Source organism: Mastigoproctus giganteus, chromosome 11 (assembly GCF_048544385.1).
Source record: "Mastigoproctus giganteus isolate SK-2022 chromosome 11, ASM4854438v1, whole genome shotgun sequence".
Lineage (NCBI taxonomy): Eukaryota > Metazoa > Arthropoda > Arachnida > Uropygi > Thelyphonidae > Mastigoproctus > Mastigoproctus giganteus.
In genome coordinates this window covers 109,221,783-109,245,397 of record NC_143585.1, presented here as the reverse complement: position 1 = coordinate 109,245,397, position 23,615 = coordinate 109,221,783, and the positions used below count along the sequence as shown (strand labels likewise).

At 36.6% G+C, this 23,615-nt stretch overlaps 1 protein-coding gene across 4 annotated transcripts in view; it reads left to right on the top strand.

Moving 5' to 3' along the window:
- LOC150078344 (protein slit-like) overlaps window positions 1–23,615 on the top strand; it is a 715,724-nt gene that overhangs the window by 669,940 nt on the left and 22,169 nt on the right. For all 4 annotated transcript variants that reach the window (XM_090385081.1, XM_090385080.1, XM_090385079.1 and 1 more), the window contains 3 exons: window positions 2,442–2,581; window positions 16,514–16,607; window positions 17,576–18,315. In XM_090385081.1, coding sequence (XP_090241207.1) covers window positions 2,442–2,581; window positions 16,514–16,607; window positions 17,576–18,315 — 974 coding nt within the window. The remainder of the gene's footprint in view (window positions 1–2,441; window positions 2,582–16,513; window positions 16,608–17,575; window positions 18,316–23,615) is intronic.

Here is a 23,615-nt window from a genome sequence, read left to right as displayed (position 1 = left end):
TTAAATGCAGAGGAAGCAATATTTGTAATGTGCTTTATGCCAAGAGAGATTAGGTCAGGGTAATCCCCAATATCTTGCCTAGAAATCAGAGTGTCATTGAAGATAAGCATAGGAGCAGAAGAATCCTTTTTGCGAGATATAAGACGGGGCTGAGTTTTAGAATTGAAATTAAGTTTTCTTTACCCCACCGGAGAATTACCCGGAGATCAGCATTTAAGGATTTGGCAGTGGATACTCGAAGTTGAAGCGCTTGGGCAGGGTTTCTCAAACTGGAAGGTGGGAAGCAATGTGCGATCATCAGCAAAACTATGGATAGGATTTCGATTTCCGGTCAATGGAAGAAGGCCATTAATATACAAGAGGAAAAGAGTGGGAAAAAGAACTGAACCTTGGGGAACATCAGCATTAGTGGAGAAGTTAAAGACAGAGAACCATACGAATTCCCCCGTCTGTCTCTCTTAATCATTACCTCGTGTTCCGAAAACCAACAAAATAGAACCGAGGTTCTATTCCATTATTCCGTGCACCATTATTCTGGCGTTACCTGCTTTAAGCACTCTAATTTTTTCAAAATAAACGTGCCAGTCACCCAAGACACTCGGTGAAGAGAACCATCTACGATCACCCGCAGTGAGCGGTCAGAGAGAAAACTGGAAAGAGCAACTGGCAAACCATAGGATGGGAGCTTATTTAGAAGACCTTTATGCCAAACACGATCAAAAGCCTTTGAAATGTCAAGAGCAATGGCTTGAGTTTCACCAAAATTTCCATTGAATTTGTCCTTAGATGAGTAACATAAGCCAGAATATCACCAGTGGGACGAATCCATACTGGCGATCGTTGATCAGATGAGAGATTTCCAGATAGTTTAAAAGTTGGCAGTTAATTGATTTTTCTGTTACTTTGGAAAGAGTAGAAGTAATCGCAATGGGACGGTAATTGGATGGAAGGGATTTGTCACCCTTTTTAGGAACTGGCTGGATATGAGCAAATTTCCAAACAGAAAGATTTTATCTTTGGAATAAGAAAGTGAAACACGACGACACAAAACAGGAGTAAGTTCGGGGGCACAGATTTTGAGAACAAGTGGAGAAATACCATCACGACCTGGAGCTTTCGTAGCATCAGATTCATCAAAACGATCAACATCATCTTGACGGAAAACCACAGGATTCATTGAATGGAGTGTACTGGAAACTGTTTGAGGTGATTTACCAAGATCATCAATACATGAGTTCGAAGAAAAATAGGATGCTAGCAGATCAGCTTTTACCTTTGGGTGATGTGGCAACAGAACCATCTGGTTTTGGCAGAAGTGGGATTAGAGATGGGCAAAAGTTGCAGCCAATAGCTTTGGCATGAGACCAGAATGCTCGGCTACCATTAGGGCAAGAAGTAAGTTTTCTACTCTTAGCCTGTTCGAACTATTTGTTATTTGTTTTTTTTTTTTAGGAGCATTAGCAACTAAGGCCATATTGCTCCGGGGATATGCGGTGGTCATTCCCTGACCTTTCCGCATCCTCCGTATTTGGTGGCTCACGGGCTCGAACCCCGGTCTAATCAAGAAGCGTGTGCGACGCACTGCTGCTCCTGCCCACCTGGCTGTTCGAACTCTAGTTTGGATTGATTAATAACTGCTTTACAAAGTATAAATAATACTCAATAATAAAAATTATTATTACGCAATGACGCTTGTAAAAACGTAGTACTGGAAATATATTATAATAAAAATTCAGTGCTATTATACGATTTCAGAGAATATAGGCTTAGGGGTTCGCGAAAAAAATATTATGTGAAAAGGGGTTCGCGAGTCAAAAAAGGTTGGGAACCGCTGGATTAGAAGGATGATTTTTGTTCCTTTAGCTCTTGTAAAAGAGAAAAGTCGTGTGCATTATCTGCTATTCATCCATTCTATGATGAGTATTATACCTAGAAATACATATAAAACTGCTTCCTTGCCTTTGATTTAACAGAACAAAAGAATTCTAAAAGAAAACATGGAATAAAATTTAAACTATAGAATTCAATAACAAACGCCTATGTCTATCGTTGAGGCGTTCAAATCTTTCCCCCTTTTTCATTAACAGCTGTGAAAAATTGATGTTAATTTATAACATAATACAATAATTTTTATATATATTTTTTTCTTATAATGTTCGCTAATATTTAGATAGTAAGTTTCTGTGTGTGAACTCAACTTCAGACTTTGTTGCAGACCCTAAAACTTTATGGACCCTCCACTTGGTTTGCAGCCATTGTGCATAATCGGTGGTCGAAACATCTGTTGCCGTTCATGCGCACGCATTATGTTGTACTGATGCTTAAAGTACAGTTTCAATCAAAGTTTAGTTGAACAGTTCTGCTAAGCTATGGATAATTAATAATTGATTGTAATGAGAGTTTGATGCGTCTGTTAATCGGGGAATAATAACTTATTTCAGCTGTCACTGCCCAATCGGCTTCGAAGGAGACAGGTGTGAGACCAACACTGACGATTGTATTGTGAACAAATGCGAAAACAATGCAACTTGTGTGGATCTTATTGAAGGATATGAGTGCAGTTGTTATCCCGGTTACACAGGTAAATCATTTTAAATTATTTTATGATAGCATATAAGTTAGATATATATATATATATATATATTTTTTTTTTTTTTTTTTGCTTGCCTTGAATATCCAAAAGTAATAATCTGTTACTAGCGCCTGAAGTTAACATTGCTCGATATTTTTATTATAGCAGGCCACATCGTCCTAAAGCAGATTGTTCTAGTTGTTTATCTATACAACTTTAATACGCTAAGATGTTTACGTACATGGTATTTAATCTTATTATTATTATTAGCCATATGGTGCAAGGAATCCTGAGGATTTTCTCCAACAGCCAAAATAATAATAAATTCTGATTTACCCTAAGAGAGAAGAAGGGAATCACCAAGGAAGAGAAGAATGATGATATCCAGCGTAGGACCCTGGGTGTGCCAAGCCCATACTCACCAGATGTGAGCCCCTGGGATTCAATGTGTATATTGTTTACATAATTAGCGAAATCTTTTATACTCTCGACACCATCACGTCATTGGAGTGTACAACCAGAGGCGGATTTAACGGCGGGCGCCCTGGGCCTCGACTTCTGAAGGGCCCCGCAAAACCCCAACTTTACACTTTTTTCTAATGACACCGAGTTTGGTTTCATATGTGCAATTTTAATTACGTACAAGTTTACAATCGGCGGCAAAACCTGATAGTATGTTTATATTCGCTTATTTTCATTACTACGCTGCATACTATACAAAGGCCCCGAGCGGCTGCGCTACCGCTCATCGGAGCAATAGAATCGTATTTGCTACTTTGTACTTACAAAGGCTTTCCTGCAGTGCAGACTTGCGAAATACGCGTATATCGTATATTGTTGAAATTATATTAAGATAAAATTAATTCCTGTTGTTACATCAGCGCCTGGATTTTCGTAGTTTATGAATAATTTTTGAATTTTAATTAATCATTAATTTATTGCACTATAACGAAAAATCTCTTCTTCTTTAGTATTCTAATCATTCAGACTATTACATTTTATATTTTTCTTTTCATTGGTAGGCTACCAATGGTAGCTAGAAAAATGAAATGACATCTATCAGGGGCTGAAAAAAGACAAATTAAAAAAAGACGCGAGCAAGTTGCCAACCAACAGAAAGGACATTGGACAAATTTATAACTGGCCCTGGCCATTCAGGCCATCATAATTCGAGCAACGATGAAGAACAAGGAGCTTCCATCAGTCAACAAAAAAAAGTTAGTTGAAGTTGAAAACCAAGGTATAGAAGAAAGCAACAATGATGAAGTCAACCAGGTGAAAAACCAGTAGAAAAAAATATAGAAGAAAGTCCATTAGAAAATATTGAAAGGCAAACGGAAAATATCCCACTCGAAGTTGCACTAAAAGATATTGCTCTCTGGCCTAACGTTTTATCTAATGAAATGGTTGAATTTATAATTTCAAATAAACCAAAAAATATAGGCGATATAACTACGCTTAAATCGGTCTATAAACACAGTGATCGCATTTACTACAGAGGCTTGTGTAAAGACCATTTTTACAGAAAAATTGAGAATGGTGAAAAAGAAGAAAGGACGTGGCTAATTTTTTCCGAAACATCCAAATCAATTTATTACCCATGCAAAATGTTTTCGGGCTCAAAGTCTAAGTTGACTACAGGGTTCCAAAATTGGAAAAATATTGGAATAACTTTGTCCGAGCATGAAATGTCAAAAGAGCACGTCGCTTCAATGTGTACATTATACAAGCGCTCCTCTACATAAATCGCATTGATGTTCAAAATCTGCAAATTACATTGCAAAAAGAAAATTATTGGAGAGAGATTCTGCGAAGAATTGTATCCACAATAAAATTCCTCGCAAGTTTGGGCATTTCTTTTAGAGGCCATAATGAGAGTGCAACTTCTTTGAGAAAAGGCAATTATTTGACTAGTTTAGAGTATTTGAGCGAATATGACGATTTTTTAAAGTTGCACTTACAAAAGTATGGAAATCAAGGTAGCGGACATGTAAATTACTTATCGCATCAGATGTATGATGAACTTTTGCAAATAATTGCCGATTATCTTATGGCACACATTGTGGAGGAAATAAAATGCGCAAACTATTAAAGTATTATTTTAGATTCTACACCCGATGTTGTGCATGTGGATCAACTTACTTTTGTAGTGCGCTATTTATCAGCAAATGGGGATGTTAAAGAAAGATTTTTAAAGTTCTTCCCTATAGAAAGACATGATGCGGAGTATCTAAAAGAGACAGTTTTATCTACCTTGCAAAATTTGCCAGTAGATATAAAATATTGCCGTGGACAATCGTACGACAATGCAGCAAATATGTCGGGCAAGTACAATGGTCTGCAAACAAGAATAAGATAACATGCTCCATCAGCAACGTTTATTCCGTGCTCCAGTCATTCACTTAATTTAGTTGGTTATGTTGCTACAGAAAGTTGTAGTAATGCTTCCAGATATTTTTTATTCGTGCAAATTTTGTTTGTTTTTTTCTCCGCATCAACGTTTCGATGGAACATGTTATGCAATAAATTGGATAAAGGTTCTTATACATTAAAGAAATTGTCAGATACAAGGTGGTCTGCCAGGGCTGATTCCGTTTTAGCGTTAAAATGTGGCTACAAAAATATAAAAGAGGCATTAGATGAGATATGCAATTCCACAAAAGAAAAAAAAAAATTGTTGTTATTGAAGCAAAATCATTACTTAAAGAAATGAATTATTATGAAACTGTTGTAATGACAGTCCTATGGAATAAAATTTTGCAAAGAATCAATGCAACGAGTAAATCTTTACAATCTATTGACTGCACAATTGTTAAAGGTGCGTCGTTATTAAAAAGTCTAGAAATTTTTATTAATGAAAACATAAGACATAATTTCAGCGAAATCGAATCAGAAGTTAAAGAACTAACAGATAAAACATTTGAAGATGATCGCGAGCGAACATGTACAGAAAATCGAAAGGATTTTTTTTTTACATAATGTACTTTACGTAATATGCGATCATATAATAGCAGAACTGAACAGACGCGGAAAAATCTATGAAAATGTTATAAGTAATTTTAGAGTTTTTTTTTTCCTGTTTACATTGTGTGTAGAAGAAAAGAAAAAATGCGTTAATAGAAATGAATAAAGATGACCTTGATTCGAGTAATTTTAAAGATGAGTTGGAACAGTTTTTAATCTTTTTAGATGAAGAAGACAAGCGATCAATTAATAATATATACAAAAAAGAATTAGATATGAAAGCAACTTTTCCAAATGTGGAAATTAATTTGAAAATTTTGTTAACCCCGCCAATTTCAAACGCATCGGGGAACGCTCATTTTCTTGTCTGAAAAGAGTAAAAAATTATCTAAGAAATTAAATTTCAGAGGAAAGACTAAATAATATGGCTATTTTATATATAGAGAGCGATTTACTTAAAATTATTGATTGTGATGGGATAGCTAATAAGTTTGCAAAACGAAAAGCAAGAAAAAAAATTTATTTAAATATTTTCACATTTGTAATTTTAATTTCAAGTAAAATTTATGATTTTTTGTTCAAATTTCTGATTGTTACTCCTATTATACGTATACTATCATTAATTATACTTTTACATAAGTTCAACTATTAGTTCAAAACTATGTGATTATTATTATGCTATTATTAATTATATTATACATATATTATATTCAAATTTTATTGGAAATAAAACATTAATAGTACATAATATTTTTTTTATTTAAAAAAAAATGGTTAACATGTATTTTTATTTTCCCTGTCTCTCTTTTTTTTAAAGGGCCAAATATTTTCTTCTGCGCCCGGGGCCTCAACCGACCTTAATCCGCCTCTGTGTACAACTAATGATTTTGGCAATAAAACAGTCAATACCATATTTAGCAAATTATGGACTTGAACAGGATCAACGGAAAAACGCTTGTGATATTGCGCTACCGAGCTAACAACGCGGCCAGAAAAAATGCAAATTCCCAACACTTATGGGCAACAAATCTGGTTTCTTTTTTCAGATTTTATTAAAATTATAAAAATATACTTTTGTTTTTTTAAAAAAAATAGCTCACTTTGTTAAAAAAAATATACTTTTTTTTTTTTAAATACCTTACTTTGGCTTTTAAATGGGCACTTTTGAAAATTTGCAACCAGAAAAGGATCACTGCTTTTCCATATTAAGAATAAATAAATATAATGATACACTTAAAATTGAAATTATTCGAAAATTTTATTTGGTACAATACACAGTAACATTTAATGAGACGATTGAGGCTGGATATTTTTAGATAATTTTTCAAAATTTGGTTGAAAATTTGTGATGCCACTTCTCAATATGGAATGAAGATGCTCATCTGTTATTTTGTTTCTTTTTAAATATTTATTTGATTTCATATGTGAAAAAATTTGCTCGCGAACATATGTAGATCTGAAGAAAGTCATTTTCGTGGCCGTATGGGCCATATAAAAGTTATTCACAGGCTGTTGGTTGGACATTACTGCATTAGAGAACTCTTTTGGCTGGGCAAACTTTATTCTCACCCCTTCTCATTAGTGAGTGGGTAGTTACCTACCCACTTATTGTTGAGGTGACCACTATGTGGCTAATAAACACTTCCTGTTCAAGCCAGTCATTTGTCATTTGAGTGAGCTTCCATCCCAAGTGGCCACCGGGGATCTCACCTATATGCGACTGTCTCATTCGTACATTCTTTTACCAATCGGTAGGTTGTTTAATTTAACAATTAAAATAAAATACGAAGACCCTGCAGATCAACTCAAACAATAGACTGTTAGTTAAACTGTTAATTCGACCTTTAGCCTTGTGGTGAGGACGAGAAATCACACCCCCACCACAAGTTACCATCCCCACCACGAGGAGGTAGGTCTCTACTTTCTAACATTGGCATCGCCTTAATTCTTGACAAGCTATTTTGAATGTCATTTTGGTAACATCAGTTTTGATCCTCCACAACCAAGAATCCAAGACATGAGAAGGAGTCTGCCAATCCAGCAGTCTCCCACTCTGATACAACCATCATAACATTACCTTAATGATTTCGGCGTTTTGTTATTATATCGGAGACCTAGGATCAGCAGACCCCTCCTCCCCAACAAAACCATCACTATGCTATTTTAACTATACAATTTGTGGTAATAACTGCTATGACTAATTAGCAAATCTGTCGCAGACAGGTCATAGCATTGATCACAATCAACTCTGATGTTGCCAAAGAGTGAGAAACCTCACCCAGTCTGCAACCTGATCAGGAATCAGCTGATTCCAACATCCGGTTGAATTTTGGTTGTAGTACTGCAGACAACCACTCTGCGATCACTACGAGCAATGGGCACGCACCATTCATCCTATCACAGCTTTCAAAACTTTGATCTCACTGTGTCGCCAACACATGTCTCTTGACCATGAGCAGGGAAGATTTCTCCCCTACTCAGTGCCAACTGCGAGGTCGCCAGTGGGGGTATTGAATAAACCCTTCTTTTTACAGATGGAAAATACTACATACTTTACTTATTGAACATCTCTCTTACTATTAATTCTAGCCAAACATAGCTTCAAATGTATATGTTTTGCAAAGAAATTGAAAAATACCTTGTTTCAATACTACAACATATGTCCAATAAAATAAATCCATGGTTTACAATTCTTGGACTTGACAAGTTTTGGTCTACTCAGGATTTCTTTGAAAACATTTTCTCATTTAACAAACCATACAGGAAAGTATTCACTTTAGAAAAAGCTGTAAGAACTTTGGATATGAGTGGGATATGTTATCCCATGACCTAATTTCAGGGAATCTTCTTTTGCCAGTGTCAGTGGCATGGTATTAAAGATCACTTGAGTGTCATTTGGCAATCTGGAGGGAGAGAGCCCTGATTTAGTTTTGCCATTGGTTTTTGTTTATTTGATTTGTAATGATGCAACAACTAATCTTCAGTGTATCATTTTCTTGGATATTGATCGTGACAGTGTTAAAAGTGCTGATTAACATTTTCATCTTACCTTATACCTTTGGAACTCATTTTCTCAAACCTCTCATCCATGAAACAAAAAAAATGTAAAGAGTAGTCAACATAAGCTTACTTAGAGGTACATAAAACCATTTATGCCCTCAGAGTTATAGTTTTGCTCTCACTTTTGCTCACAAAAGTTGCTCCCTTAATTTTCATTTCCCCAACCCACCAGATTCGTCTTTAAATAATATCTTTCTTTTGTGTAAGCAAATACAATGATAAATAGTAACATATATATATATATATATATATATATATATATATGTTCCACTTAATTTTTTTTGGAATTTCCTGCAAATTACCCTCCCTGGCAGCTTAGTCAGCTGATATATTGTTGCCTGCTGCAATATATTAGAAAGGCATGGGTTCAATTCCCCAAGGAATTCTTTAAGTCTTTTCTTTGCCAGAGACTTCTTATAATTTGACTTAGCTGTCCTAACCTCCTTTGTGACTTGGTTACAGACTAATCTGTATATACCATAGGCTTCTGTATCAGTTGATAATTCATTTTAGCCAAAGTAGCTTATGTGCCATGAAACCCCCACAACAACAACAACAACAGTTGATAATTTATATGCATCCCACACATTTTTCTTCTCTGCCACGAGTCTCATCAGTTTGTCTGATATAATTTAGGTCTAAGCCTCGAACAGTATTTCTTAGTTGATATGAAAAACCTAGTAGCTTCTATGATTACTTCCTTTAATGCTTCCCATTTAGAATTTGCTGTTGGTAACATCATCAGTTGGCCCACTGCATAGAATTTAAATTTGTCTGAGCCATTGTAGTTGCTTGTATGAAAGCAAAAATTAACCCCAGGGGCTCACATCTGGTGAGTATGGGCTTGGCACATCCAGGGTACTGAGCTGGATTCATCATCCTTCTCTTTTTTTGGTGATTCCCTTCTACTTCTCTCTCTCTCTCTCTCTCTCTGAGAATAATTCAGAAATTTTTTTTTGGCTGGTGCAGCATCTCAGGCTTCCTTGCACCATATGGCTAATAATAATAATAATAGTAAAAGTCCTGCCTCTCTAACATGCAGCTATAGAAAACAGTCATCCAGTAAATCTGCAAAAGCCTTGCTAGTTTGTGAGAGACCAACCCACAAGTTCCAGTCAATATGTGAAAAGTTAGAATCTCCCATTATAAGACATTCTGATTTACTGGCCCACTCTGTTTCTTTGTATAGTTTTGTTATCACAATCATTAGGCCTGTATTTAAAGGCAAAGAATGACCAAATCCTGCAGAAATTTCCTACTATTTTTAGTCTCCAGAACAAAGTTTCAGGTCACCCTCCCTATCTCTTTCAACACATGCATGGTACTATTAGTATTAATACTAACTACTATAATACTACTATAAAATAACATTAATAATACAGTACTATAATATAGTACTAATACTTACTAGACTAATACTAACATTAGGTGGTAGGTGACTCTCATGAACCAGTGCAATACCGCCAATTTGCTTATTTGGAGGCTTGAAGTGGTGAAATGCATATTTCTTCTTCAGAGCAGTTTATAGTATTTCCCCTGCCCCCATCTCCATGCATGGACAAACTATGTTTTGATACCTTTTGTGTTTGCAGTTTTCATTAAAAAAATAATAATAATAATAATAAAAATAACACTCCTAATCTCAGTGCTTTTTCTACACCGAACTGACTCGTAATGGCCACCATGTCAACTGGATGCACTGCCTTAGATTTAATATGCTTCTAAGAGCATAAATCCTCCTCTCCTGTTCTGCCTGTCCTTTCTGTACACATAGTACTCCCCATATTCAAATTCTGCTTCCCTTATATCTGAGTGACAGCATGTTTCTGGCGCCTCCGTAGCCAGGTGGGCAGGAGCAGCAGTGTATAGCACACGCTTATTGATTAGACCAGGGTTCGAGCCCATCTCCACCAAATACGGAGAATGCGGAAAGGTCAGGGAATGACCACCGCATATCCCGGAGCAATATGGCCTTAGTTGCTAATGCTCCTAAAAACCAAACAACAACAACAGCATGTTTCTGATATCCCCACAATGTCTGCATTTGATGGCTTGACCAACACTTCAAACTCATCAAAACTGTGCTCCTAGCATTGGTGTACATGCACTTGTTCTTATTCATAGTTACTTTAACACAGTCCCTTGTGGCCCCGAGTGCCAAGCGATAGTGACAAGCGATTTTCTTCCAGTGATTATAGAGTGATCTCCAAAGTGATATAGTTTCTTTATTTTCCAGTGCGGCTGTTATTTTATTTACTTGAAGTGGTTCTGTGCTTTAAAAGTCAAAAGTAAGAACCCAGAAAGGCAATCCACCTTTCTTTTCTCATTCTTTATATATATCACTAACCAAATCCACTAACTTAAACAACCGCTTGGTCACTGGTGGCACCGCTCCTGCCTCCACGTGGTGGGGCCGGTAACCTGGAGGAAAACCAACCCTCGGGGCGAAAAGGAGCAAAGATGGAAAAAAGTGAATTTCCACGTTTAGAGCCAAAGTGCTCTCAACATGAACACGACAATGACACCGACAATGACTTCTCGCTTTCAAAGAGACAAAAAAAGGACACTAGGAAACAGGAATCTCCAGCTTTCCTCATAATACACTCCTTGTCATCCCAACCTGTGAGCAAGCTCTCACCTTTCATCATCCAGAGATGCCTAGAAAACGCTGCAGGTTCACCAAAAATGGTTAAACGTCTCCAATCAGGAGATCTACTAGTAGAGACATCGTACTCAAGACATTTTGAATTACTACTGCAACTTACTTCTTTAAGCGGAATACCAATTCAGGTTACCCCACACAACACACTAAATTCTTCCAAAGGAGTGATCTCCGAATGGGATCTATTATATGTTTCTGAGGAAGAAATTGTCCAGGAGCTAAAAGATCAAAATGTGTCTCATGCAAAACGTATCATGATCAGAAAAGACGGCAACTTAACTCCCACACGAAACATAATCTTGACTTTCAATACTCCAAATCTACCGGGTTCTGTCAAAGCAGGTTACTTGAATTGCCGCATTAGGCCATATATCCCAAATCCGCTCAGATGCTTTAAATGTCAAAAGTTCGGCCATTCTCAGACAGGATGCCGTGGAGATGCTATATGTCCAAACTGCAGCTGCAAGAATCACAAACAAGCAGAATGCAAAGCTCCAACACCACAGTGTCCTAATTGTAGTGGCAAACATCCAGCCTACTCCAAAGACTGTGATCTATGGAAAATAGGAAAAAAAATACAAAAATATAAAATTGAAAATAAAGTCTCTTACCAAGAAGCGAAAAAACAGATCAACTTAAGTATGCCAAAACGCACTTATGCTTCTACGACTCTCAGACATGAATCAGTGGCATGTCAGACGGAAGTATCCATCTCTCCAAAAAATATCAATATCAGACTGGGCACGATCAGTACTCCTGATCCAGCATCCATCTAAACCAAATTCAATAGACCAAAGCAATAACACGCCACTCACAATTCCAACACAGAGACTTCTGCAGCGTCAGGCAGCAGAAAATTTGCAAAGAACTTATTCTGCTGAGACGAAAGTATCAGGTCTAACAAGCATGGATACAGATGATTCTATCGGTCAAGAAGAACTGCTTGAAATACACGCAGAAGATGATATGGACGATAGCAATGAATCGGGACGTCCCACTTTTCCCCGAAAAGAAAAACCAAAACCGGACCGTCATAAACAATCAACTTATAAAAAGCAGTCAGATACATCTTCCACGAACAAAACCAAATAATGGAACAAATCATTCAGTGGAATTGTAGAGGATTTCGCAGCAACATCGATGATATCAATGAACTAATTCACTGCTTCAATCCTGTAGCTAAGTGCCTACAGGAAACCAACTTGACACCCCAAGTTTCCACTACAGTCAAAAATTACACTATCTACAGACAAGATAGATCTGACACTAATAGTGCTCATGGAGGAGTAGCCATCCTGTTGGACTCAAGAGTTCCTTCCAGAGGCATTCCATTGCAAACCTCTTTAGAAGCTGTTGCCGCACACATAGTAATTGGAATCACCGTTACATTGGTCTCAATTTATCTTCCACCTAATCGTCCATATTCTATTCAGGAAATCGAAGGTCTTGTGTTGCAATTACCAGTTCCCTTCTGTCTACTAGGTGACTTTAATGCTCACCACCCATTATGGGGTTCATCCAGCTTAGACAGGCGTGGAAAACTTGTAGAAATGTTAATAGATAGACAGGATCTAACTTTGTTAAATACTGGCTCTCCTACCTATGTTCATTTTCCTACCGGATCAACCTCTGCAATAGACCTTTCCATTTGCTCTCCAGTGCTCTATCCAAGTATCCAGTGGGTAACTCTTAACGACCCTCACAACAGCGATCATTTCCCAATAATATGCAAAGTTCAAACTTCCTGTTCATTACCAACAGACAATCCAGTAAAATGGAAATTTCCAAAGGCTGACTGGATAAAATATAGCGCGCTTGTCTCGTTCGACAACCATATCATACAGTGCTCTTCTATCAACCATGTTACTGAACATATAACAAACCAAATTCTAACAGCTGCAATTCCACAATAACAAGTCAGGAAAAGGCGAAAATTAAATTATTGGTGGAACGAAGAGTGCAACAATGCAAAAAAAGAGAAAAACAAAGCTTGGAATCAATTCCACAAACATCCAACCACTTCCAATCTTATTAATTATAAGCGACTTAGAGCAAGAGCCCGTTATATCAGACGGAAAGCAAAAAAAGAATCTTGGATTAAATTCGCTTACTCAGTTAATAAAAATACAGACATCAGACTGATCTGGAATAAGATAAGATTGTTAAATGGCAAAATTCCTCCAACATCTACTCCACTAATTAACTGGAATGGACAGGAACTCTCTACTCCTGCAGAAATCGCAAATGCACTAGGATCTGTATTTTCCCAGTTGTCCTCAACTTCTTATGACCAATGGTTTCAAAAAAATTAAAGGTGTAACTGAAAAATCCAAACTGAATTTCACTGACAGCTGTGCACTAAAATATAATCAACCATTTACCCTGGTTGAACTTCAGCATGCTCTTACCAACACAAGGAACAGCGCTGCTGGCCCTGATGGGATATTTTATATAATGCTCAAAAATTTAAATACAAAGTCACAGTCATCACTGCTGTTCTTCCTCAATTGAATATTCACTGAACATACATACCCAAGCTCCTGGCATCATTCCTACGTTCTGGCTATCCCAAAACCTTGTAAAGACTATTCTGTTCCTCAAAACTACAGACCAATTTCACTTACCAGCTGTCTGAGCAAAACCCTCGAAAAAATGATTCACCACCGTCTGACTTGGTATCTTGAGTCCCAAAACTTAATCAATAACAATCAATTTGGTTTCAGAAAAAATCGATCATCATTGGACCTTATGATTAAAGCCGAAGCAAACATCAGAAATGCATTCATCAAAAAGGAGCATCTCGTTATGGTCTGTCTGGATATTGAGAAAGCCTTTGACACCACATGGCATTTCGGCATTTTAAAGGATCTACATTCTCTTGGCCTGAGAGGAAATTTGCCATATTTCATCAAAAATTTCTTAGAACAAAGATCCTTTCAAGTTCGTTACCAAGGAATTCTCTCTAAAAACTTTGTTCAGGAAGAAGGAGTCCCTCAAGGATCCGTTCTGAGCGCCACTCTATTCGCAATTAGAATTAACCACTTAACTGAACTTATTCCGAAAACAGTGGACTCATATCTTTATGCCGATGATCTCACAATCTCCTGCCACTCTCAAAACATGAACTACATTGAGAGACAATTGCAGATATCAATAAATCAGATCCAGATTTGGATGACACAAAATGGTTACAGACTATCCAGCCAGAAATCTACTGCCATTCATTTCTGTACCATACGTAAAATGCATCCTGATCCTGAACTCCATTTAGATAACCATCTTATTCCAATAGCAAATAGTATTCGTCTACTTGGCTTAATTTTTGACTGTAAGTTAAACTATCAAAAACACATTGAACATCTCCGGACAGCTTGCCAAAAAAAAAAATGAACATACTCAGAGCTTTATCAGCAACAACCTGGGGAGCAGATCGCTACACCTTGCTTCACTTATATAGATCCATAATTAGATCTCGTCTGGACTATGGCGCACCTGTCTTTGATTCTGCTAGGGAAAGTGTCTTATCTCGTCTCAACCCTATTCAACATTCAGCTCTAAGAATAGCTCTAGGTGCGTTCAGAACATCTCCAGTGCAAAGCCTACGAAGCTCCTCTAAACATCAGAAGAAAGATGTTACTATTGAACTACGCAACCAAGATTCAAAGTCAGTCGACCCATCCTAATTGGTCAATATTTAATGATCCGCCACTCACGATGTTTTATAGAAACAAACCACAAGCAACTAGGCCTGCAGGTATTAGGTTAATGGAATTAGCAGAAAATTGGAATATACAACTCAATAAAGTCCACCAAGAACCTACAGATCACGTTCCTCCATGGTCTGTTGTCATGCCGTGTTGTGACTATTATTTCTACCAATGGGGGAAACTCTTTAGCGGGTATTAACATCCAGCAGCTCCACACTGCACATTTACAAAGTTATCCCGACTTTGCAAAAATATATACTGACGGCTCAAAGTCTGAGAATGGATCAGGTGCAGCAGTGGTATTCCATGACAGAATGCAGCAGTTAGACCACTGAATTATATGCCATAAAACTTGCTCTGGAAAGCATTTCCCATCTCTCAATCAAAAAGAGTATAATCTACACAGACTCGCAAAGTGCCCTATTAGCAATGTAAAAGATTTCCTCATCTACTCATCCGCTACTACAGCTAATCAAATCAGAATTGATTCGTCTCCGAGATCATCGGCAAAATGTTGTCTTCTGCTGGATCCCAGGCCATACTGGAATACCGGGAAACGAAATTGCAGATGATGCTGCCAAGCATCCATCCAGCACATCCCCAATGAATTTTCTGGTCCCGTTGAGGGATTACAAAGTACATATACGAAATATATGTAAGGAACGATGGAAACTACAGTGGCAAACGCACATTCAACAAACTCCTTGAAATTAAACCTATACCGCAATTATGGGCCTCCAATTTTCGCACAAACAGACAAGAAGAGGTTGTCCTGGCCAGAGCCCGAATAGGCCACACCCATTTGACCCATCTATTCCTGTTATCAGGTAATGATCCTCCACAGTGTTCACATTGCCACAAGCCACTCACAATAAAACACATACTCCTGGAATGCATCTTGTATAACAACTCCCGTTTAATTTCATTCACTTCTCTCTCAAACTTACAGGAATTGTCACTTAGCCATATCATAGGCGAAAATTCAAACCTTACAGAATTCTTTTTCTTTCTGAAACGAATCGGTTTATATAACCGTTTCTAACTGCTTCCATAGAAGCCAATAAAATTAGTACTAACTACTATGATAGGTGCAATATGGCCTAAGTAGCCTTTGCACCAGAAAAATCCAAGCACAACAACAACAGCAGTCCCTTGCTTGTTTTACTTGACTGTGTAAAGACTGTGTAACAAGTAAACTTGTTACACAGTCTTTACTTGTTTTGTGATGACCCACAGCATAGCTTGAAATCCCTGACTCCTTGCTTTCTGGGCTGCTGCATGTTACAATAGAAGTAGTGCATGAATCACACTTGCCTCTGTCTGTGGCTTTAGTTAATCTCTTAATCTATGTCTCCATTTAAGGTTAAGTGGATTTAGTTTCAAGCAACAAATAGTTAATACTAAGTATTTCTAAATTATTTCATATCTTATGTGATTGAGCAGTTATACAATTTATCATTATGCTGCCTAACATATATTAATTTCTTTACAGCATTGTCCTTTACAGTTTCCTACTGATACATTAACTGAGAAATATTTATCTTACAGGTAATTATTGTGAAAAGAAAATAAATTTCTGTTCAAAGGAATTCAATCCTTGTAAAAATGGAGCATCATGCATTGACTACTTCACTCATTACAGGTAAAGTATGATGATGAATTTCCAAGTACCAAGATGAATTTCAATTGTAGTGTATTCCTATAAAAGGTCAGTAAGACCACATATAGCACTAGTATGTCCATTTCTGGCTGTCAACTTAGCAGTAACAAATAGGGATGTAAGACAGGGGGTTTAAACAGATAACTGAGGTGTGAAGCTGACAAATTCTTCTTTAGTGTCCTTGATATAAAATGGCAGGGCATTAATTAACCAGTGCAATTTTTTATTAAAAAAAAAATTTCAACTTTCTTTCATAGGTGAATTGATTATATGAGTAATTCCACATGACTGGCTTTAATTAGCCATATGTTTTTTTTAAATACTGAAAAAAGGGGCTGCTAGTAAATAAAGCTAGTTAGTGAATAAGCATCCTCTAAATAAGACCACACAAATTTTGATGCCAGTCTACCCCACAAGGAAAATTAACTTATATAATAATAAGATAAAACCTACCTAGTATTTATAATCTTATTGCCAATTTTTAATTTAAGTTGGATGTGTGCTAAATGAACCGTACACCATTAGATAGCAATAACCAGCATAAATCTGCTTGGATTCTGCATATCCATTGAATGTCATATTAATTTAGACAAATATAATATATCTATCTAAATTAAAAAATATATATATCCTTGCTGCCCCCATCACCTTGACAAAATTATTTTATAGAATTATTTTTTGGCTTTTAGTTCACACTAGTGTAGTTTGCTCTCTGTGAGCTTAGCTTCATACGCAATTTGTGTACATTATTTTAATTTATAGTTTAGTATTAGTATTGGCTATGTTGTGCAAGGAAGCCTAAGGCTTAAGCGCACCAGCCCAAAAAAAAAAGAAAAAGTAAAATAATATTAAAATAAAATTTAAAATGAATAAGTAATAAGCTATAGTATAATCTTTAACTTTTTTTACAATTTTATTTCACATCACTAATTCAGCTTTTTCTTTTGTAGTTGTGCCTGCCCTGTAGGTTTCGCTGGTGAGAACTGCTCTGAGAACATCGATGACTGTGTTGAACATCTTTGTCAGAACAGTGCCACTTGTGTTGATGGTGTTAATAGTTATCACTGCCAATGTCCTGATGGTTTTGCTGGTACATTCTGTGATCTTGCACCCATGGTGGCAATGTTATATCCTCAAACAAGCCCTTGCCAGCAGCATGATTGCAAACATGGTGTTTGCTTTCAGCCAAGTGGAGCATCTGATTATGAGTGTAAGTGTTCTCCAGGTTTCACAGGGAAGCGATGTGAGGCATTATCAAGTGTCAGCTTTAGAGATGGATCGTATTTGGAGTTTGATCCACTTCAAACCCGTCCAAATGCTAATATCACCATCACTTTTGCTACCAGACAAGAACATGGAGTTATGATATACAATGGCCAGTCTCAGCATCTTGCTGTTGAGTTATTCAGAGGAAGGATTCGAGTCAGTTATGATGCAGGGAATTATCCAGTATCTACCATGTTTAGTTATGAGATGGTTGCTGATGGAGAATACCACACAGTTGAGCTCTTAGTGATACAAAAGAATTTCACAATGAGAGTAGATAGAGGAATTTCTCGCACAATTGTCAACGAAGGTAGCCAGGAATACATGGAAGTCATCACGCCACTCTATATTGGAGGCGTGACAGAGGATATGGCAACCAGTGCTCTCAGACAATGGCATCTGTGGAATACATCCAGTTTTGAAGGTTTGTTATGAATAATCTTTAACAGTAATATATGCTATCAAAATTATTCCTTCAATTTTTGTAATGATAAGAAGTATGATGGTAAAATTTAAATTATGATGTACACTCAGCTTATTGCTCAAACCACTATACATAAGGTGATGTTTCTGACATCTTACCAATACTCATCAGCAAACCATGCTGTTAGGGGTAGAAAAATATAAAGGGTTACAAATTTAAATTATATTAAATAATTATTGAGAAATTTAAGTCTAGAGTATTTAAATTTCCATTTTGGTTAAAATGGAATACAAATATTAAAATAAGTAAATACATACGGATAAAAATACATAGAGATTACATTTTTACCTGCTGACACACTCCTGCTTGCTGTTGCTACCAGAACCTGATGTGAATAATGGCAAGAGATGCTGCCAACAGTTAATTTATAGGTGAGGGTGTGTGTTTATTAACCAACAGAATGATGCCAGGTTTTTCTAGTGGTTCTTGTTGGAGTAGAAGTCTGGGGTGAACTTTGCTCTCATACTCCAATCATCTGTGGTTGTTGTGCAGGCTGGTTCTAAGAGTTTGGAGGGGGTTGTGTGGGCTGCTCTTCTGGATATCTGGACTATTTTCATTTCCTGCTTTTCCATTTCTTCTTTTACTTTCTTGTTGAAAAGGTGGAAATATTGTGGATTAAATTCGATTCCTTGTTTTCTGTTAATTGATGAGGCTCTGAACATTTTTATGAAGAAGGCATCTTTAAATTTTCTTCTGTTGTACTGGTTGTCTGTAGAGAGGATGCTACTGTTTTTGAAATCCCATGTGTCACCACATTGGAATGTAAGTAGAGGATTTGCTTAATGGAGGCTGAAACTTTTGAAAAAGGTGGTGATTCCATATTTTCTAGCTTCTTTTGCTATTTTTGTACTGATTGTTAGTATATAAGGTATGCATATGGTGGTTCTTCTTTTCCCTGCTGGGTTGGGGTTGTGTGAAGGTCTTGGAGATGTCTATATTGCTCTGTTAATAAATGTAGAGGAAAGCCGTTCTTCAAGGCAAGCCCGATTTTTGTTTGTAGTTCCTGTTGGAGGTTTCTTTTTCTTTACAAATTCTGTATGCTCTGAGAACGAAGGATTTGAAAACACAGACTTTTGTTGAGCAGGATTTGTAGTTTAAGATGATTCCAGTTGTCTACAGGAAGTCTGTAGGCTTCCTGTAAACTTCCATAAACCCTTGGGGGTTTTCTGGTGAACAGGATGTTTAGGAAAGGAAGGCTACTATTGTTTTTATTTCCATTTTGAATTTGATTTTATGATGATGGTTGTTAAGTGCTTCAAAACATTTTTATAGATTTTTCTGTTCCATGGCTCCAGATTGCTATTATATTGTAAACATACCTGCTCCAGAATTTTGGTTTTTTTATGTTGGTTTTCCAGGAATTCTTCAAATTTTGAAGTTTTCTGCCATGAGTGGGGAGAGGGCATTTTCATGCTGAGGCCAGAAAGTTGCATATAGAATTCTTCATTGAATGAGAAGTAGAGTTTTCCTATTGAAAAATCTATGAGATATAAAATTTCTGAGGTTGGTAGGGGTCTACTGCTTCAAGGAGACATATTTTGGTTTCATCTAGAGGCATGGCGGTAAACATAGAGACCACGTCAAATGATACCAAGATATCATCATTGTTGATGATGGACCAACCAGTCTGTCTCATTTGTGTATTTGAAAATTCGAGCAAAAAAATAACTAAACTGAAATGTAGACATAAACTTCTAGTTACATGTAGAAATGAAAAACTTACTGCAGCCAGTCTTAACATCAAAGATCCCATTAAAAATAACTTTTCAGTGAAAATCATTAACATTGCGCTTTAAAACTATTGCGCAGCAGAATTAAACAAATCAGGCAAGACATAGCAATACTTACAGATGCTTACAATAAAAATCTCATAGATTAAAAAAAAACTTTACCGATAAACTGTAGGTGTGGCGGTACATACGTAGAAGAATCATATAGAAGTCTCAACTGCAGAATCAAAGGACATAAAAAAATATGTACAATATGGAAGAATCCTAAAATTTGACAGAGCCCTACATGCATTCCAATATGGTGACACATGGGATTTCAACAACACTAGAATCCTCTCTACAGACAATCACTACAACAGAAGAAAATTTAAAGAAGCTTTATTCATAAAAATGAAGAAGGCTTCTTTAAATTGATGAGGCACAATTCAGAGCATCAATTAACAGAAAAAAAGGAGTTGAATTTAATCCACAATATTTCCACCTTTTCAACAAGGTGGAAATATTGTGGATATAGAAGAAGAAACGGAAAAACAGGAAAAGAAAATAGTCTAGATAACCAGAAAGAAGAGCAGCCCACATACAACCCCTAGAACGAGCCTTCACAACAACCACATATGATCACAGTCACAGTTTGAGAGCAAAGTTCACCCCAGCCAAAAAGAGAGAGAGAGAGAGAGAGAGAGAGAGAGAGAGAGAGAGAGAGAGAAGTAGGAAGGAGTCACCATGAAAAGAAGAATGATGATATCCAGCTCAGGATATCATCATTCTTGGCACACACAGACTGTGCCAAGCCCATACTCGCCAGATGTGAGCCTCTGGGGTTGAAATACTCAATTAATAATTATCGTAATGTAATTCAAATTGGTAATCCTTTTTTATTTTTTAACCTCTAACAGCCTGTTTATTTGTATAGGTAAGATAACTGAAATGTATTGTGATTTGGACGATAAGCTTAATAAATTAATTTCATGTGGTATAACAGTGGTTATTAAATATAGTAATTAGTATTTGTGTTAAGTTTTTTCTCTAAGACTATAGAAGTTGTCCCCTGCTATAGTGCAGTTCACTCAGTGCTTGTTTGCTATTGTGCTATTCACTCCAAACACCTTGAGAGGAGATAGACATTAGCAGGTGTTTGGGTGCCTGAGAGGTCCCATCAAAAACAAGTTATAATGTTCTTCTAATCAATTTTCCAGTCAACAAATTATTCACAGCTCCTTCAAATTGGGAAATTCTTTGATTTAAATATTGAGTTTTAATTGATACTGTAATTAATATTACAATACATATAATATTATTAACATAACTTTACAGTTAACTTTTCAGTATTTCCAGTTTGGCCAGCTGAATTGCTGGCCAAATGCATTATTGTTTGTATTGCTCTTCAGTTCTGTGCAGCATTCATCTTGTGTTAGGCTCAACACCCAATCTGGTAGAAGTACATTGTGGCTACTTTATTAGGTATATCTACCTAGTAGTGAATAGTTCCCCCTGCTTTAGCCCACAGAATTTTCAATTTATGACAAGAATAAATTTTGAGAGCTCTGTTTCTTTCCCCAAAAGTCATTTTTCATGCCCATGATTAATTTATATCTGTACTTTTCTGTAGCTGTTTGTACTGGCATGTTTCCTTTGTTCATGGCTGTAAAATGCTGTAATCACATATACCATTTCTTGCATATCACAAAAATATACATTGTATACCTCCTCCCACTCTGGCATTGGGTAAGGGAATGCCCGCTCAGTGGGATGTTAATTAAATGAAGTTTATTGAAGTGTTGTTTATAAAACTATTTAGGAACTGTTCAATGCACGATAGAGAGTTGATTTTAGCTGCACTGCTCAGTAGCACTACTGTTTTCCCATTTAGTTTTCATTTTGTCATTTCTGGTTTACACATTGTTTATGTGCATTTTGTGTCCATGTGATTGATTTTAGTTTACTGGGTAGGTAGTTTCAACTTCTATTTTTAATAAAAAAAAATGACCTTGAAGAGATGAAGTGATTTGATTCAGCTAGCTAATAATTGCGAAAAAGGTGAAAAGCTATCAGTAAAAACTTGTCATTGGTAACTAAATTGGAAATTATAAAAGGACAGACAGACAGACAGACACAGAGAGAGAGAGAGAGAGAGCACTAAATTTACGCTACTTTCAGTGATCTGAAAATTAACAGTATTGCAAGCTGTTGTTTGTGAATTATATAAATATAGTATGCATATAAGGTTCCATATTTTTAACGGGAGTTTTCTTGCATTTCTTGAACATATACTGTATTTATGTTTTATTGCACAATTTAAAGTTTATATTTAATGATTTAAATATTACTGCTACATTTAACATTGTTATATAGAGAAACATTGAATTAAAATCAGCCACTGGTCATGCCAATCGTTTTAAATTATTTACATTATTTCCTATGGATTATTCTACCCCACTTAACACTGATTCACCATTTATGGTTCCTGTTAATAAGACTAAGCAGGGGGTGCCTGCACTGCCCAAATACATTATTGTTTGTATTGCTCTTCAGTTCTGTGCAGCATTCATCTTGTGTTAGGCTCAACACCCAATCTGGTAGAAGTACATTGTGGCTACTTTATTAGGTATATCTACCTAGTAGTGAAAAGTTCCCCCTGCTTTAGCCCACAGAATAGACTGGATTTGTCATGCCATAGACCCAGCAAGATGTTGAAATATACCACAGGGTGCTAGTCCAATTTGATTCAACTGCTTCCCACAGTTGTTGCAAATTGGATGGTTGCAGGTATCTACTCCAAAGAGCTTGTTGCACCCCATTCCAAAAATGCCCAATTGGACTAACATCTAGTGACTGGAAAGACCACTGCAGTAGGCTGAATTCACTCTTAGTTTTTGGAACTGGTTCTGTACAACCCTAGCTTTGTGACATGGTTGGAAGAACCCATATGCAGATGGATAGACTGCAGCTGTGAAGGAGTGTGCTTGGTTGGAAACAATTTACAGATAACTTGTTGCATCCAAATTTTGCTCCACTGGTATCAAGGGACCAGTTGTGCACCACAGAAACATTCCCTACACAAGTCTGCATTGTTATGACTTTGGGGCAAAAATGTATCCATAGACTCATGTTGTATTCATCAGATCCTTCTGGCGGCATAAAAAAGTAGGAACTAGGATTCATTGGATCAGAAAACGTTTTTCCAATCCTTTCCCGTGCAGTGTTGCCATTATTGAGCCTACCATATCCATACATCTCTTGGTTTTTTGCTGACAAGAAAACCCAGTTCACTTGTCAGCTGCAATATAACATCTGTGACAAGGTATAAATTGTATGTTCCAAAATGCTTCTTTGATTATCACTGTTCTATTTGGTTATTCGACCAACTGTAGCTTTCCTGTTGCTCTACACAAGTATTTTCGGCAAAGGTAAAGAAAGTCAACATGAGAACCATGGCAAATTACGGGAAACTTATTGGACAAACTAGTTTGCTGCTACTGCAGTTTCTCTCTGCATTCTTGGTAAACAGAC